The sequence below is a fragment of the Mycteria americana genome, chromosome 8, assembly GCF_035582795.1.
Source record: "Mycteria americana isolate JAX WOST 10 ecotype Jacksonville Zoo and Gardens chromosome 8, USCA_MyAme_1.0, whole genome shotgun sequence".
Classification (NCBI taxonomy): domain Eukaryota; kingdom Metazoa; phylum Chordata; class Aves; order Ciconiiformes; family Ciconiidae; genus Mycteria; species Mycteria americana.
In genome coordinates, this window is record NC_134372.1 from 9,776,606 (window position 1) to 9,793,257 (window position 16,652).

Consider the following 16,652-nt stretch of genomic DNA (forward strand, 5'->3'; position numbering starts at 1 on the left):
CCGGCCGGCGCCCGGGTCACCCGTGGCGTGAACGTACGGTGTCGCTGGGGGAGGAGGGGGACGGAGAAGGCGACGGAGAAGGGGTCTGAGCCAGGGCTGGGAGCGGCGGGCCGGAGCTGCGCCCGCAGGTTCGTGCTTTGGCGTCGGTTGGAGTTGGCAAAACCTTTGCCTTCCAAAACCGCCGGGTTTCCCGTGCGTGAGACCGTTCCGGGGCAAGGTGCGCCCCGGGTCGCGTTTCTTTGTATTCAACTTTCCACCCGGGGGTGCTGGAAATGCGTGGTGCCAGCCCCATCCCACCTGGGGAGGAATGGATGGATCCTGCGGGAAATTTCCGTAGGTTGGAAGGACCGGGAAGGAATGAGGAGAAGAAAAAGAGGCACATGCTAAAACCTCCCTGCCTGCTCAGGGCTGTTTTGGAGAAGGGGGAAGGGTGACGGTTGTGTGTGCTGTGAGAGGACGCAGCCAGCAGCAGAGCTTGTCCCCCTTTGCCATCTGCCGCTTTCCACGGGGGGTTCCTGGCTGGGGGGTTTGGATCGCAAAGGTCTCGTAGAATTAGGCTGAGTCGCTAAACCCTCAGCGCCCCGCCTGCCCTGCATAGATACCGAAAGAAAAAGCACCCTCGTGTTTTGCATGATGACAGTTGTCTGGGGTTAGTCACTGAGATGGGTGGCTAGCCCAGTATTTTGCTGTCTGTCACAGCCATATAATTCTAGGGTAATTCCCTGCAAAGGGTAATTATTTTCTCCTTTTCTCTGTACAGTTAATTGTTATTAATAAAGCCCGACAAATATGGAAAAATCTTCCATTTTATGACCAGGGTCTCTTGAGCAAAGCAGACTATGCTGATTTCATTATAATAATTTTATTAACAAACAATTATCATCTTTGCACAAAAAATAGGAAGATCGGGTTTGGAAGATCAATAATTGGCCAACTATTGACAATACTGTCCGGTACGATTTAATTTCCCAAGAAGCGCTTTAACTGTCAGCAATGGGGTTGCTTGAGAACTTGCTCTAAATTGCTCAACTATATTGGAAATGTGGCTTCCTATACCTACCTCCTTCCTTGACCCTCTTTGGCACCAGGAAAAAAAATGATGAAGTTATTCTAAAAGACATAAATTCCAAAATAACTGTGTTGCTGAGAGACAGAAGCGGTGTAAATGTCTGGAACTCAGCCCTAATGGAATGGCAGAAACATAGGGTGGAGATACAGAAAACCAGCTTCAGGAGTCATGCAGTTTGGGTTCCTTTTTTAATGGGAAGGGTAATTTCATGGTTATTAACTTCTGTGCCTGTGTAGGGCAGGAGCCCAGCTCTGCCAGCCTCGCTTATCCTGGCTGTGTTTATTTGCTCCTGCAAAGAACCTTCTGACTGTGGTGGTGGTTGCAATTACAAGTAATTCTTACAGCATGTGAGAAGGGGTTGATGACATGCGTGCTAAAACACAGGGGACTTTAATCCCGTGCATTTTAGGCAAGGGTCAAACTAAGCTTTTCCCCTGAAGTTATTATTCTTGACTAAAAATACATTGATGGCCAGGAGCATTTATCCTCCTCTTGCTGTGAGGCAGTGGGTACCAGAAATGCTCTGCCTTTATGCACCCAAGACATCAGTCTGCTGGGGTACCTGTTGGGCCAGGATGGTTCCTGACTACAGGTTAGATGCTATTTTGGAGTAAGAGAGAGAAGCATTATCACAGGGGCAAAAATAAATCAAGTGACTTTCCCAAGTTACCCAGGGACTGGCCATCAGAGCTGGAGAAGAATCCCAGATCATCAGGAGGTGACCAGAAGTTTGTCCTCCCTCTCCACATTGCCATTTCCCCAGCAAATGTCATTTTGCTGCTCGTCTCACCCCAGGTTTGCAGGGCTTGGTCCCTGTCTTACTGCCAATCTCCTGGGCAATTCCCATTTTTTCTTGCCTCCTTTCCTGCTCTTGGTAGCTACTGCAGCTCCAGCGTGAATGTCTGCTGTAGGAGCAGGCGAGCTGAAAAACTGAAACAGCCCGTGCCACTTCCCCAGAGCTCTCAGCTGTGCAGCTTCGAAGCCGAGCGCCACATGCATGCAACATACTCATTATGGCCCTGCTTTTAAAAGTCTTCCTTTGTTCCCCCAAGCTGCTCTAACAATAAAGACGTCTTTGTTCCTTTCCCTGCAAAGAGGATGATATTGCACCGATACTTCTGGGCAAGCATTCCGGTGGGAAAGGTAGGACCTGCCCTGCAGGTTCAGACATCTGGGATGTCCATCCTTGCTCCTTCTCAAAGCCTTCCTTTGCTGTCTGTTAAATCTGGCCCCCAGGATGCTGCCACAACAGAGTCACCGTGTCGGGAACTCTTAATATCTACTTTGGGGTGGTGGGGCCGTGCCCTGTGCGTGGGCCCCGCGTGGCCAGCTCCCTGTGGTGTCCAGAAGCCCCAGTGCCTCAGTGTAGTCATCTGGCTTTAGAAGGTGTAAGAGATGGCCAGAGGGATTGCGATTGAGGTGTGGGATGGGGAGAGGAAGTTTCTGCAGCAGATGGGCAGAAACTGTGGGCAGCACTGCGCTCGTTAGCACCAGAGCTCATTAGCAGAAGAGGTATTCAGCCCAGTGGCTGCATCCCTCTCCGGGGTTTCACTGGGGTGGGGTTGGCTCCTGCCAGGCTCCTGTTCAGTTTTGCCAAAACATGTCGGACCAGAGGGACTTCGGCCTTTCTGACCAGCGGCGGGATATGGAGGAGAAAGTAGTTTTGCGAGACGGCTCCCAGCAGCCCGTGTTTGAGTCCACGCAGGCAGGATATGCTTCCTGTGTGCGAGGGAAAGCCTCGCCCCGCTGTGCACATGTTACGGCAGCAAAAAAGCCCCGTTCTGGGCAGGATGCTGTGCTGCTGCCTGGGTGGTGCAGCCCCCAGCCCCACAGCCACGTGTGCCGAAGCGCCGTCGGCAAACCACCGATGTGGGCTGACTCTCCTCTTCCCAGCGCGGCCGCCCCTGCCCTGAGGCCCAGGTGGTGGATGGCGGTTAAGGCTTAATGAGGACTTTTTGATGGGTGTCCCCAGGGATCCCCATCTTCCCTGGGCTGGAGCCGCTTGGTCGCTGCTACGTTACCTGGGGGCTGCCCCCCTCGTCGCTGGATCTGCCCCCCTTGTCGCTGGATCGAGGGGGTGATGCTGGGTTTTCCGGGGCAGCCCCAGCACATTTGTGTTAGAAACTTTTTTGCAGGAAGGTGAGGAAGGGCGGCGTGGGTCTGTGGGAGAGCTGAAAGGGACTTCCCCTTTCGGCTCTGCCGGGCAGCCCCCGTGGTGGGGAGGCACCACGCAGTGCCCCATGGACCGGGCCAAGCAATCACTGATGCCTTCAGAGCCTTCCCCAGCCTGTGTACCAGTGCACAACACCTCTAACTGCTAGATGCTTACAGCTGGCAGTGGATCCCAAGCAAGAGCCGGGCCCCCGCCAGCCCTACGGCCAGCCCAGGGAGCAGGCGAGGGGCCACGGCACAGGCAGATGGGGGATCGCTTGAGGCTGCTCCTCTGTGGATGATCTGGGGTCACCATCCAGCTCTGCTGGCCCTGGACCAGTAGCCCCTCTGTCACACGCTCCAGCTGCGAGGTTGCTGTCTGTCACAGTGTGCCACAGTCCTGAGACCCAGGGGAAGTCCTGGCAGACCGCACTTTTCCCCGTAGCCTCCGTTGGTTTTGCTGTTGGGCTTAAGAAAGCATAGAATGGAAACTGGGAGTCCCCATAAAGACTCATCTGTTAAACCCTCAAAGCTGTGTAGTTTTTCCATCTGCATTCGGGTTCTTGCGCTCTGCTCAGCCATGGCAAAGCTCGGGGTGGGCCAACAGCCGATTGCACCACTTGATCGCTACGGCTTGACGCTTCCTTTTCTGTTCATGCATTTCTATACGCTGCCTCTCTTCCTCTATTTGAGTGCAAGATCTTTAGGGCAGGGACTGGCTTAGTCTCGCAGGTTTGTGCGCTGCCCAGCACGGCAGGACCCTGATGCCCTATCTGGGATTGTATCTCCTGGTATGGCCCAAACAGCAGCAATAATTTTGTCCTTTGAGTTGCTGAGCTCTTTGGGTGTCACGGGGTTATTGAGGAAGCGTCTTTGATTGCAGCAAACTGCCAGCACCTTGCACAAATGGCCTTAGAATTGGACTTACAGAAAAATGAGAAATGAGCCCAAATAAACAACCACAGCCCTCAAAGCTATAAAATGGAAGGGTTTTGTCTTCCCAAGCCTGAAGTATGTAATGAAGTGTGTGTGAGTACCAGGGGTGTTGTTCTGGGAACCCAGAGGAGAGTCTTGAGGCCCTGGAGGATGGTGGTGGAGAGCAGCGGGCGGCCGAGGAGGTCTGTGGGGCTGGGCCAGTGGAGCCGCCTGCCTGGCGCGGAGCAGCGCAGGGCGCTTGCAGGCAGGGAGGAAGCTGCTGCTGCCTGCAGCATGCTGGGATGTAATGTCTGGTTTTGACAGTTGCCACAATTTGTAACAGGAAACCATTTTAGCAAAGAGGGGTGAAGAAGGAAACATAAATTTGAGCATGTAGGGAAAGGGCTGCTTGAGATTTTTTTTTTTCTCCAGGCACTTATTTCATGGTGCTTCAGCTGCAGGTATAACCAAGCCTGTTTGTCAGCTGCCTGGTGCCTTGGGGAGGCATTTGTGGAGGTGGAATGGGTTTTACCAGGCTTATACATATTCTTGCAGCCCATGTGTGCAGGCAGCAATGATGATAAAAGGCACAGCAGCAGACTTGTCCCTCTCATCACCCAACATGAAGCCGCCCCAGGACTGCACACAGCGTGCATCCCCCTTGGCCGGCTGCATGCGTGTCTGTCTATGGACATCCCGAAGCCACTGTCCTTACGTGCTCCCAGTGCTGGAAATGACAAGCAAACTTATGTTCTTGGAAACAGTGACTCAATTAAAAAAAAAAAAAGGACCTAAGGGATTTGTAGCAGATAATCGGCTGAATATGAGCGCATATAGAGCTGCTGTTGCGACCAAAGGAACTGGTGCGATTGTACGTAAGGAGGCAGCCTACGTTGCTGTTGTATCTGGTGCTTGTGCAGACACTGCTGGAGCCCCGTGTCCTGCTACGGTGTCTGCACTTCAGCAAAAAAGTTGCAAAATTGGACCAAGCTTAGAGAAAAGCCAAAGAGATGATTAAAGGATTGAAAATATGCTCTGTAACAAGGCAGGCAAAGAGCTCAGTCTGCTTGCCTGAGCCAAAGCGAAGGCTGCAGGGTGTTCTATGGAAATGTGTGAGTATCTTGATGGGAACTTTGATAATAGAGAGCTCTACTGTCTTGCAGATTAGAGTGATAGAACTCGATGGCTCACATTTGAAACTAGACAGGCTCTGAGTAGGGAAAAAAGCACTGGGGGGGGGCAATTTGCTAATCGAATGACATGTCAATATTTAAACCGAGTTCTCTCTTTGCAAATGTTTAAATGCAGTGGGGTGTTTTTCTAGGAGAGACATGCTCTAGGTTGGCCACAGCTATTGCACATGGATTAGGTATTAACTGGGGAAGCCCTGTGGCTGTGATTATACAAGTGATCAGCCTGGGTGACAGCAGCCATCCCTCCATGCCCGTGCCCTTACAGCAAAGCTGAATGGCAGAGGAGATAGGGACATAGAGGTTTATCCTGAGGTTCCCATTAGGTAGCCTGTGTGGGCTAAGTGCCGGCGAGCTTTCAGAAACGTTTCCCTTTGCTTTTTATTTCGTGTGCAACTGGCACCGTTGGCAGCTCCACAGCAGACTGGGACTGGGCAGGGAACACTGCGTGTGTGGTAAAAACAGGGAATTTTTTTTTTTTTTAACAGCAACTTCTTTTTTTCGCTGCTTGCAGTGCCACAGCCTGCCTGTGCAGCACTCAGTCCTTTCCGGTTCACCTTTGAGAAGGCAGTTTGTTGTTTACAGCTTCCAGCACCATTCATGTGTGTGAGAAGGAGAGCATGTGAGCGTCAGCATTGGTCATACTTTTCTAATTGTGCTGCTTCGAGAGATATTTTTGATAGCGCCGTTTTGCATTTCGGAGAACACGCTTTCACTTGGGGCTGCTAAAGCTGCACTGCAGCACCCAGCTGTTCTCCGTCTTAAGTAGTTTTGCATAGAGTTAAGCCGAGAAGGGCATGGGTGGGTAGTTGTGTTCCTCTTACTCTGCATTCCTACCCTGCTGTTGAATCACGGAAGGAGAGATGACATAGAGATGTAGGTTAAATACACAAGAAAAAGAAAACGAGATAAACCGGGATCATGTCTCCTGCAGTGCCAGCCAGTCGTGGTTCTGGTTTTGTCCTTTGGCGCTTTCCCACTCGGTCTTCTGGCTGCTGTCTGTCTATCACCCTCTCTTTTTACTCTGGATTTAGTACGGAAACTGAACATTCAGAACCATGACCACCCACGTCACGCTAGAGGATGCCTTGTCCAACGTGGACTTGCTGGAGGAGCTGCCTCTGCCAGACCAGCAGCCATGCATCGAACCGCCTCCGTCCTCCATCATGTACCAGGTACCTTCAGCTCCCGGAGGTGGCGGGGCAGGGAGGGTTGTTCTGGTAGCTCATGCAAAGCACAGGGGCACATGGTGCTGTGAGAACTAGCTGAAAACATCCTGGGTTCACCATGTTTAAGGAAATGTTCAGAACAGATCTAGCCACAAATCTGTTCCTCAAGGCTTTAAAAGGAGAGCGCTAGAGATTAGTGAAAGGAATCTTTAAGGCTGGACAAGACATAGGGAAGTTAAAAATGAGGACCAGAGTGCATGAACGGGTAGGAAGCAGGAGATAAGATTTGTGATAACAGCCGAAAGTTCTCAGCGATGTTTTATTATGCACATATTTCTGTGCTTCCTTTTTATGGCAGTGCACGCATCTAAGTAGGTCAGAATCAAAGTTCTGCCTGACTTTGGCTGGCCTGTGCCGCTCGCACAGCTGGAGCTGCCGGTCTGAGGAGCTGATGGCATGCAAGGGAGGGCAGTCACTACAGTCGCTTCTCTGCCTCGAACAACCGCAGACTTAGCTGCAGCTGCACTGACCAGGCGAAGCTTGGCATGAGCCCAGGGCAAGGCTCAACCTCCTGCTTTTGAATCCACAGCAGGATGCCTCGGCTGCTTGGCCACCACACCACGCCCTGCCCTATAGCACACACCCAGGGTTAAATATAATATGGGGTTACTTTCTCCATCCTGCCACTCCTGAATTCATGACTTACCCATGGCAGTGTATAAATACACCCGCACAGTGATTGCTGTGCCATGTATGCAGGGGTCTGAAATTACAGTATCTCTTTCAGCAGGTCAGACTGCAGGCTCGTTCAGTAGCGTTAGTATCTCTATGGGTTATCAGACCCAAAGGCAGCTCTGGGCTGTTCAAATTTCAACTCTCTCTGGAAAATCTTCATATCATTTTTGCTTATCTCTTCTTTAAATCATTTTTACTCTTTGCTGGCTTATGTCCTGTGAGGGGCTCAGGGTCCAGCATTATGATACAGCCTCCTTTCAGGGCCACAAGTGTGTGCACACCACTGGGCTTAAAAACCTCATCTAAACTGGATCTGGAGATAATTGGCCAAGCATGTTTCCTCATAATACTTGGTTTGTGTGTAGCCCTCTCCCCTGCTAGGCAGAAACGCGTGTGCAGCCTCAGCTTTTCTTGTTGCATGCGATGTCCTGGAGGCACTAAGAAGAGTAGCCCTGTGGCCACGGGTCTGTGCTCCCGACTTTCCTACTCAGGGAATCAGTTATTGAGGTGAACACGGTCGCTGCAATGCTAATGTCATTGCAAGGAGCAGCTCTGGGCACCTGGGACTTCTGTACGCTCCGCCGTCCGGCTGATACCATCAGCCAGCCTTCGCGGAGGAAATTACCCGAGCACAGAGCGTGCGAACGGTCACTGGGCACAGAGAGGCTGAGGAGCTGCTTTTTCATTCCCTGCCCTGCTCTGCGCTTTCTTGCTCCCCTGTCCCAGCCCAAAGCAGCAGCTCAACTTCCAAAACAACTGTTCATCCCAAAGCATCTGCTTTCAAGAGCAACACTAGCACTGATAATAGCGTCTGGATGAGTGCTGACTTTCATATTTATGTTTTCCAGACATCTTGTTCCCTGCCCTTTCTGCGTGTTTATTCTTTGCAGTTCCTGCTGACAGGATGTGGTCTTCCCCTAGCAGCCAGGGCACAAATAGAAATTAATGAGGCTGCATCTGTCTTTGAGTTACCAAGCTAAAATCCTTAGAATAATTGCTGTAGGTTTGCTCTCTGGTGTGGCTGCAATCCCCTGTAACTGATCCCCACCTGGTTTGGCTTGCTTTTACAAGGGTTCAGCAGTCTTGATTGCCATATTTTCACACATATAATCTGCAGGATTTCCTCTAATGAACATGTGTGATTCAGAAGCATCTCAGGCTGCATTATGAATCTACTTCAGACCTAGAGGTGCAGCACCTCAAATTGTTCATAAGCTGCTCCCATGCCCCAGGAGCCCTACTGATTCTGCTTTTTGCCAACACATCCCATGCTGGACTGTATCAGGTGAGCAAACAACTAGCTGTACTTTAATCTCCATCTCTCCATTTTGCCCATAGGCTAATTTTGACACAAACTTTGAAGACAGAAATGCCTTTGTGACCGGCATTGCCAGGTACATCGAGCAGGCGACGGTGCACTCCAGCATGGTGAGTCCCCCGGGCGCTGCCCCAGCGATGCTGAGCCTGCGGTGCGTGCCCTGCCCCAGCAACACCTCTCTGTCTTTCAGAATGAAATGCTGGAAGAAGGCCACGAGTATGCCGTGATGCTTTACACATGGAGGAGCTGCTCACGAGCCATCCCCCAGGTACTCAAGCCCTTCCCAGGCAGGAATGTTCCCAGAACACCTACTTGGTTTTGTCTTCAGTGTGGGTTAGTTTGGACTGGAGACAGAAGAACAAAAAAGGAGCGAAGACTGAAGCAGATAGGAAGGTTGAAAAGAGAGACCACTGACTCTTCAAATTGTCCTCTCCCCACCAAAGTCTCAACCACTGATCTCAGCAGCTGGTAGCCATTTCAGAAGCAGATCTGTACCGCTGCCCTAGCAAAGGGCATCTGCTCTGCACTCTCACGTATGTGAAAGCTCCATCTCTGGCACACCCTAGCAGTGCCTCCCAGCTCAGTCACACTCACCACAAGTCGACTGCCTTATATGCATTTCCTGGCATCATGAGCCCCTCCCCTGCTCCCCAAAGCAGTGGCACCTGAAGTTATTTCGTCCCTGCAGGACCAGCTTGTTTGTCCTACAGCTGCTAACAGGACTCAGCTGAGCACAGCTCTGCTCCAGCATGGTACTTGGGATAGTGCTGTGGTTTGTCACTTGGGTCTTTATGCACTTCTCTGTCTGGAGCATGGCTATCCTTTGCTTTAATTAAAGCAGTGTGGTTATTTCCTTCCCAGTGCACTGCCTGGATATTTTTCTCTCTCATGTTATGGGGAGATGGAGTTTGCTTCAGGCAAAGGCAGTTAGTTTTTGGAAGTTAGAGTAAAATTACTAGATCTGGTTTATGTCATGCTTTCCTGATACCATTGTATGGTATCATACCATTACGTGGTATCAGGAACTTCAGTTAAAAATTGCCCCAGTGCCAAGTGGGACTCTTGTGTGAAGAAGGGAGCCCAGGCAGCCTGGGATGAAAACAGTGGGTCCTTTCGAGATGTGGCAGACTCAGGCTCTCTGTGACTTGCACAGAGCAGATTAGGCAGCTGGGGCAGGTTTCAGCATCCCAAACTGCTGCCCAGACTCTGGGGTGCTCTCTCTGCTCCTGTGGGAGCCCTAGAATTGTAGGTGTTGTGTGAGGATGCATGAAGGAGCACTTCGATATGCCAGAAACACTTCCCCAAATGCCCTTTTTTGCTGCTGATCTACCTGAAGGTCCTGACCTACCCCCACATTTAATCATTCTCCTCCTCTACTGTTAGTTCTGCTTCAACTGTTCTCTAGGAGAGAGGAGGAGACTGTTCTCTAGAGAAGGAGAGAGTCCTTCTCTCTCCAACCTGAATTTCGGTGGCTTCATCCTGCGAACACCTACAGACATGAGTAAGGTTGCCCACGTGGCCCACTGATCGTGATTCAGACTCCAGCTCAGAGCTTGTCTTCCGCAATGTGAACACGTGCTGGATCACTGCAAAAATGCCGACTGACAATGTGGCGGGGTGGGTGCAGTGCCCTTCCATTAACCCTACGGATAAAAGGGTTTGCAGCGCTTCCGTAGAGCCAGGAAAAAATATTTCCACATGGCTGGCAATTCCCATGTTTGTGATTCCTCAGGAAAGGTCAAACCTCAGTTCCCCTCAGGTTATACTCTGCTGATGGTCTCGTGGGACACAGCCATGGGGAGATTTCTGCCGCTGATTGGATATTTGCTTATCTCCCATTTATATTTGATGCTGTGCTGCTGTTGCCTCTCCCGGCTACGCTAACAGAAGGCAGGTCGTGGCTAAGCTGATGGCAAGACAGTGCTACAGAACAGTGCTACAGTTTTGGCATCTTAGTGTCCTCCTATTCTGGTCACCCCTGCGACGTTTGTGCCTCTCGGAGCGCAGCTCGTGGGGTCCCTGCTCTCTGCAAACCCCGGGGCTGCGGGCAGTGCCGTGTGTGACAGAGGAGCAGACAACACCACAGCAGAGGGTTCATTTACAGATTCACCAGATTTGATCCTGCAGTGACCCCTGCGCTTTGCCATGGGGCACATGGCTGCGGCCGGGGGGTCCTGTTCTCAGCCCCCCAACCTACTCGGTCACGTGCACACCTCCCTGTGCTACATCAGAGACGGTGGTTTTACAAGTGAAGAACAGAGCCTACACCTAAATGTGCATCACTCCTCCCTACCGCAAGCTGCATCCTCATGGCCGTCAATATTGCCTGACTGCAGCGTGAAACACCAGGGCAGGGACATTAGATTCCCCACTACCGAGAGGACAAACCTGCTTTTGCATCTTCCCACATGTAAGGCCAGTTGATTTGTCCCCTCGCGCCTTGCGGATCAGCTGCTGGGCTACTAAATTTGCACTGGAGCTGTCAGCCCCATCGCAGCCTTGTGTCAGCAACAACTGGAAGCAAAACCAGAGGAGGACAGCAGGATGCATTGCCTTGGGCAGTTGGGGTTTTCCCTAAAAGTTTGGTAATGACTGCAAGTAACTGTTTGGAAATGAGATGGATGACAACTGAGTAAGTCCTTAAATTTAGCTTCCTAGGATCCCAGTGAAGGTGACTCACTTCATTGCTGCTAGCCACATACAAGCCCAGTGATTTTTAACGGGTTGGCAACAGAACCAAAATTATCCCAGCGAGGGTATAGCAGAGCCGTAGCCTGGTGCCTTGCGTGTCGATGGGACTTCGCAATACAGTCTCAGATACTTTTGTGATATAACATTCCCACCTCGTGTAGCAAGTCAGAAGATGGTGGCCGTTGCATTCTACCGCTGTGTTAGAAACTCTGATGCTGACAAGGATGATTTGTCTTTGCAACGCAGGTGAAATGTAACGAACAGCCAAACCGAGTGGAGATTTATGAGAAGACGGTGGAAGTCCTGGAGCCAGAAGTCACCAAGCTTATGAAGTTCATGTATTTTCAGGTAAGTGGTCAAGGAGAGAGGCAAAAATAATTTATTACTTTGGTGTTAACTTATCCTAAGCAGGGCTGTGCTATCCTTGCCTGCCAGGCCAGCTTGGAGAGCTCCCGAGCCCCCTGGTAGGTCTCTTCCTTGCAGCCACCAGCAGATACCTGAGACCTGTCTGAAGGAAAATCTGTGTGTCCCTTGCTCAGCCCTGAAATCTTGCATACAAGCTGAGAATGAGCACACCTAAGCCCTTGAAGTTCATGGAGGACCAGAGCCCCCACCGTGTGCAGCTAATAGGTGGCACAGGCTCCTGTTTTTCAGGGGTGTTGGCTGGTGGGTGTGAAGAGCTGTTTCTCCACCAGTGCCAGCACAGCTCACTCTTCTGCTCTTTCCTCTGAAGCAAAGCCAGAAAGAGCTGAGGGCTGGTGGTGCAGCTGGTGCCTGGGGTAGATGCAGCCATGCAGCTGGACACCCTCCTGCTGTGCCAGCAGGAACAGGGAGGTGCTCAGACCCCCCTAAACTCGGGGGTCAGCTGGGAAGGAGCACCGAAGCTTACATTTAGCAGTTGCTCCACTTGAGGCGCTTGACAAAATAATACGCTTAGATCCCAACAGAGCGATGACCATGTGGCAAACACAGAGCTGCTGTGGGCTCCAGGGACCTCTCCCCATCACTGCCTGTGTTTATAACTGGCTGCAGCTGGGTTTCACCATCATTTTTAGGTTTTATGTCCTATGAGGTCTTTCTGCCCCACCTAAAAAACTGAAACCTGCTTTTGCAGAACACACCGCACTCGGGGCAGGTGCAAATAGAGGGTTTGAGCTCCCCTCCGGCACTGAGGACATTTGACTGCAGTGGTTTGTAATGCTGCTTTGTTTCATGGTGACAGTGGAGAGGGACCCTGGAGCTTTGATCCCCAGCAGAAAAATGCTTTTGTTGAAGGAAGAAGGTGGTGGGTGGGTGGAGGAGGGTCCCATCGGTGGCGTGGTGACTGCACACGAGCTGCTGCTGAGATGACCCTGTCCCGCTGCCTTCCAGCGCAAGGCTATCGAGCGGTTCTGCAGTGAGGTGAAACGCCTGTGCCACGCGGAGCGGAGGAAGGACTTTGTCTCTGAGGCCTATCTCCTCACTCTGGGCAAGTTCATTAACATGTTTGCCGTCCTGGATGAGCTGAAGAACATGAAGTGCAGTGTCAAAAATGACCACTCCGCCTACAAAAGGTGAGAGCGGGCAAAGCAGCGGGAGCAGGGACAGGTCTGTGCCTGGTCTGCAAGGAAGCGCCTGGTCTGCCCATCAGGAGGCTGGATGCTGGGTTTCTGTGCTGTTGTAGGCTCTCTTTGTGAGTTTAGGCAAATCTCTGAGCCTCGCTGTGTTTCGGTTCCCTCTTGGTAAAATGAGAAAAGAGCAGAGCTGTACTGCAGGGGGAGTCTGAGGCTGCTGCATTGCAGCCGCAGGTGAAACAGGGAAGATGGGTGGTGAGACTCTCCCGTTGGGTGAGTAATCCTTGGTGATGTTGGATTTCTCCCTTCCAGAGCTGCCCAGTTTCTGCGGAAGATGGCAGACCCCCAGTCCATCCAGGAGTCCCAGAACCTCTCCATGTTCCTGGCAAACCACAACCGCATCACACAGGCAGGTCCCTTTCCTCTGAAGCAGTTAACCTTTCTGTGGGTAGAGAGAGGCAGTGATCTTGCCAGAGCTGAGAGTGCTTCAGACTGGACTGTGGCAAAAGCTGCCTTGTTTGCTGGGTCATTGTCACTGACTCAGACTGTATAATTCTAGCAATATCTCCTTCTCGTGGGTCATCCTGGGTGGCTTTGAAGGTCTCTTTATGTCAAGACAAGGTCTAAAATATGCAAGAAGAGCTCTTGGGAGGGGTTTCTGCCGGAAACTCTTCCCCTGTTTTTCCCAGTAAATCCATCCAGTCCATCTCTGCGACTGCATGGGGACTGCAGATCAGACCCAGGGCCCTCCACACTCCACAGGCTCTGTAGCTTCTGCTTACTAGGTAAAATACTGCATAGAGACAGGAGAGAGTCAGAAAGTCTGCTTCTGAGGCATCTTTCTTTACATCTCACCATCTGACGTTTGGCTGTTGTGATCAGTCTGGAGGGGAGAGCTGTCCTGCAGAAGGAAGGTTGCTCGTTATTCCATGAGGTCAATCTTCTGCTTGGAGCTTAAGAAAAGCATACAGATGAGGTTTGAAGAAACCTCTTATGATTCTACTCTTAATCCTTCAAATATGTTTCTCCCCTGGTTCTTGCCGTTCCTCTGTCCATGTGGATAATGTGGCCCCTTTGATGTTTCAGTGTCTGCACCAACAACTAGAGGTTATCCCTGGCTATGAGGAATTGCTGGCTGATATTGTCAACATTTGTGTGGATTACTATGAAAACAAGATGTATCTCACTCCCAGTGAGAAACACATGCTCTTAAAGGTGAGATTCGGCCATGCTTATGGGGCTGGGTGCTTGCGTAGTTTCACTTTTGTTTTAGTAAAATGAAATTCCCTCCCGGGACAATGTTTCTCTTCTTTATTTCTTTATTTTCTTTATTTTTTTCTCCTTTGGGTTTACATGCATCCCTTCTCTGCAAGGCCAGCATCCTCTGGACACACGTGTGGCTATGAGATGGGAAGGCTCTCTGCATGCAGCAGCAAAGCTGCCTTCCTCCTGTTCCTGTTTCCTTTCTGATCTCCGTTACTTTGTGTCTTCTGCTGCGATACCTCAATCCTCCCATTTTCACCTCTTCTTTGTAGCTGAACAGACCGGATGTGGCCATGGGTCGGAGATGTCCCACCCCAGTGCTCTGAAGTGTCACCTCTGTCAGGCAGTGCCACGAGCTGCCTCTGTTCCTCCTGTAACTTGGACCTTCTCCCATCATTTCTCTCCTGTCCTTTCTGGCCTTCTCCCATATTCCCATATAAAAATCTTCCTTCCTCTCTCCCTTTCCTCTGCTCTTCCCCATCTCCATCTCTATCTTTTCCCCCAATTCTTCCCAAGGTTGCCAGCAGCTCTGCCTGCCTGGGACTAAGCATGTGCGTGGTGGTGGTCTCCAGCCGGTGGACGAGAGCACCGGTGGGTGCCCTGCGTTCTCCAGAGCTAGAAAGGGTTTTTCTGTTATGCGTGGATGTGCAGGATTATGGGCTTGATCTGGGTAACTGTATAGGACATGCCAAAATCACCACCAACTTTGCAACCCTGAATTTTCTGCTTGATGCCCATTCCCAGCAATAATTCCCTGCAGAAGGCAGATCCTTCCAGGTTTGGTTTCCTGACTCTAAAGAGCCCTCAAGATGATCATGCCAAAGTATCTGCTTGTTTTGTATATTTGTCCTTACTGTAAGTCAGTTATTACGGTGATTGCAGTCACTATTACCATAAGAACTTAATTACCATGGTATGAGTCAACTAAGGCTCTTTGAAGGATAATGTGGGTAGTTTGAATATCCGTAATGATTTGTACTGAATTAAAGGGAAAAAATCAATCCAGGAGAATATTTTAAATGTTTTCAATTCTTCTCTGGGAATAAATGTTCGCCTTCGGATGGAGAAGACTTTTGGGTGATTGTTATGTGGGAGAGACAAGGAACAAATTACCAGAGTGAGCGTCATGTGTTTTTGCACAGAAAACAGAAGCAATCCATCGTGTGTCCTCTGTCTACCATGTACATCCTTGCAGATGTGTGCACATTTTATACAGTCTTCCCATGAGTGTCAGATGGTACAGGAGCCTGAAATGGTCTTTCCTTATGCTGAGTGATGTAGAACTGTCTTTGACTTGTGCTGCTGACTTCATGCTAATGAAACCCAGCCTTTCCATCTTCTCCAGGTGATGGGGTTTGGCCTGTATCTCATGGATGGGAATGTCAGCAATATTTACAAGTTGGATGCCAAGAAGAGAATCAACCTTAGCAAAATAGACAAATTCTTCAAGGTCAGTGACCCATCTGGGTGAGGCTGGAGTTTATTGCAGACCAATGAATTAGCGACCCGTACCATTGCACATGCTGCCAGCAAAACCCAAACTGCAGGAATCACTTACAGGTCCAAAAAACCCAAAAGGTCGAGAAATTATCTAGGCCGAAGGATGAGGAGTGGGATTGCTGTGAACGTGCATGGGCACAGAGCTGCAGCATGGGTGAGATGAGCGATGCAGGCCTGCGGTGCCAGCAAGGCTGTGGATGTGTGAGCGGTGCCCGGGGCTGGCTCTGCTCCCATGGGCTGGAGCCTGGGGAGCCGGTGGGAGCCGAGGGCCCTGCACGCCCTTCCTGGACCGCTGGCTGCCTCCGCGGCTCTGCCTGCTTCCTGCTGAGGGGTAAAGGATGGGGACGGCACACGGGAGGTCTGTTTTGTGGATGAGGGAAGGGTGTGCCAGACTGACGTTGCTTCTATCTCTTTGCACATTTCTGAGGCAGGTCTGCAGTCTCCTGAGGAGCACCGTCATTTCAGGCCACCGGCAAACCTGGCTGGTTTGCTGAGGTCTGTGCAGGTGATGGTTGCACTCCCCTTTCCCTCAGCGAGCTGCTGAGCTGAGGGACAGGGGACACAGCTGGCCAGGCAATGTGTGATTTGGCAGTCTTATTTTGTGCATAAACTCTGCTCCCTGTAGGACAGAAAAAGCTTCTTGGGGAGCTTGTGTCGGCTGGAACTTGGAGGTGCTCAGCAAGTTCCTCAAAGGGCTCACCTGGTGGTTTCATGAACCATTTTTGTCTTATCTGAGATCCAGGTTTTGGGGAAAGGCCCGCAAGAAGTGGATGCTCCCAGTGACAGGGTGGGGAGCAGCCGTGCAGCCTCCCTCTGCCCATGCAGCTGAGTCCAGCCCTGGGCTGGTCCACAGCTGGAGACCAGGCTGCACTGCTTCGGGGCCGCTCAGCACGAGAAAGGTTTGGGATAATCCTGTTGCTTCCCTGGAAAATCTGGGGTCTGTGCAAGCCATTAGCCACCAGTGGCAGATGGAGAGGAGGGCTGAGACCCTGCACGGCACTGCCTGTGGCATTCGCTGGGGGATATGACACCTCCTTTCCATTGCTTCTGGGCACGGGCTGGGTCTAGGAGGCAACTCAGGTTTGGGGCAAGTCAGCT

The 16,652-nt window shown here is 51.2% G+C and overlaps 1 protein-coding gene across 3 annotated transcripts in view; it reads left to right on the forward strand.

The window, feature by feature from the left end:
• The window catches only part of CYFIP2 (cytoplasmic FMR1 interacting protein 2), a 54,311-nt gene that overhangs the window by 1,082 nt on the left and 36,577 nt on the right, over positions 1-16,652 (forward strand). For all 3 annotated transcript variants that reach the window (XM_075509556.1, XM_075509555.1, XM_075509558.1), the window contains exons 2-9: positions 6,360-6,500; positions 8,568-8,657; positions 8,738-8,815; positions 11,485-11,586; positions 12,610-12,791; positions 13,104-13,200; positions 13,878-14,006; positions 15,400-15,504. In XM_075509556.1, coding sequence (XP_075365671.1) covers positions 6,384-6,500; positions 8,568-8,657; positions 8,738-8,815; positions 11,485-11,586; positions 12,610-12,791; positions 13,104-13,200; positions 13,878-14,006; positions 15,400-15,504 — 900 coding nt within the window. In that variant the 5' untranslated portion in view covers positions 6,360-6,383. The remainder of the gene's footprint in view (positions 1-6,359; positions 6,501-8,567; positions 8,658-8,737; positions 8,816-11,484; positions 11,587-12,609; positions 12,792-13,103; positions 13,201-13,877; positions 14,007-15,399; positions 15,505-16,652) is intronic.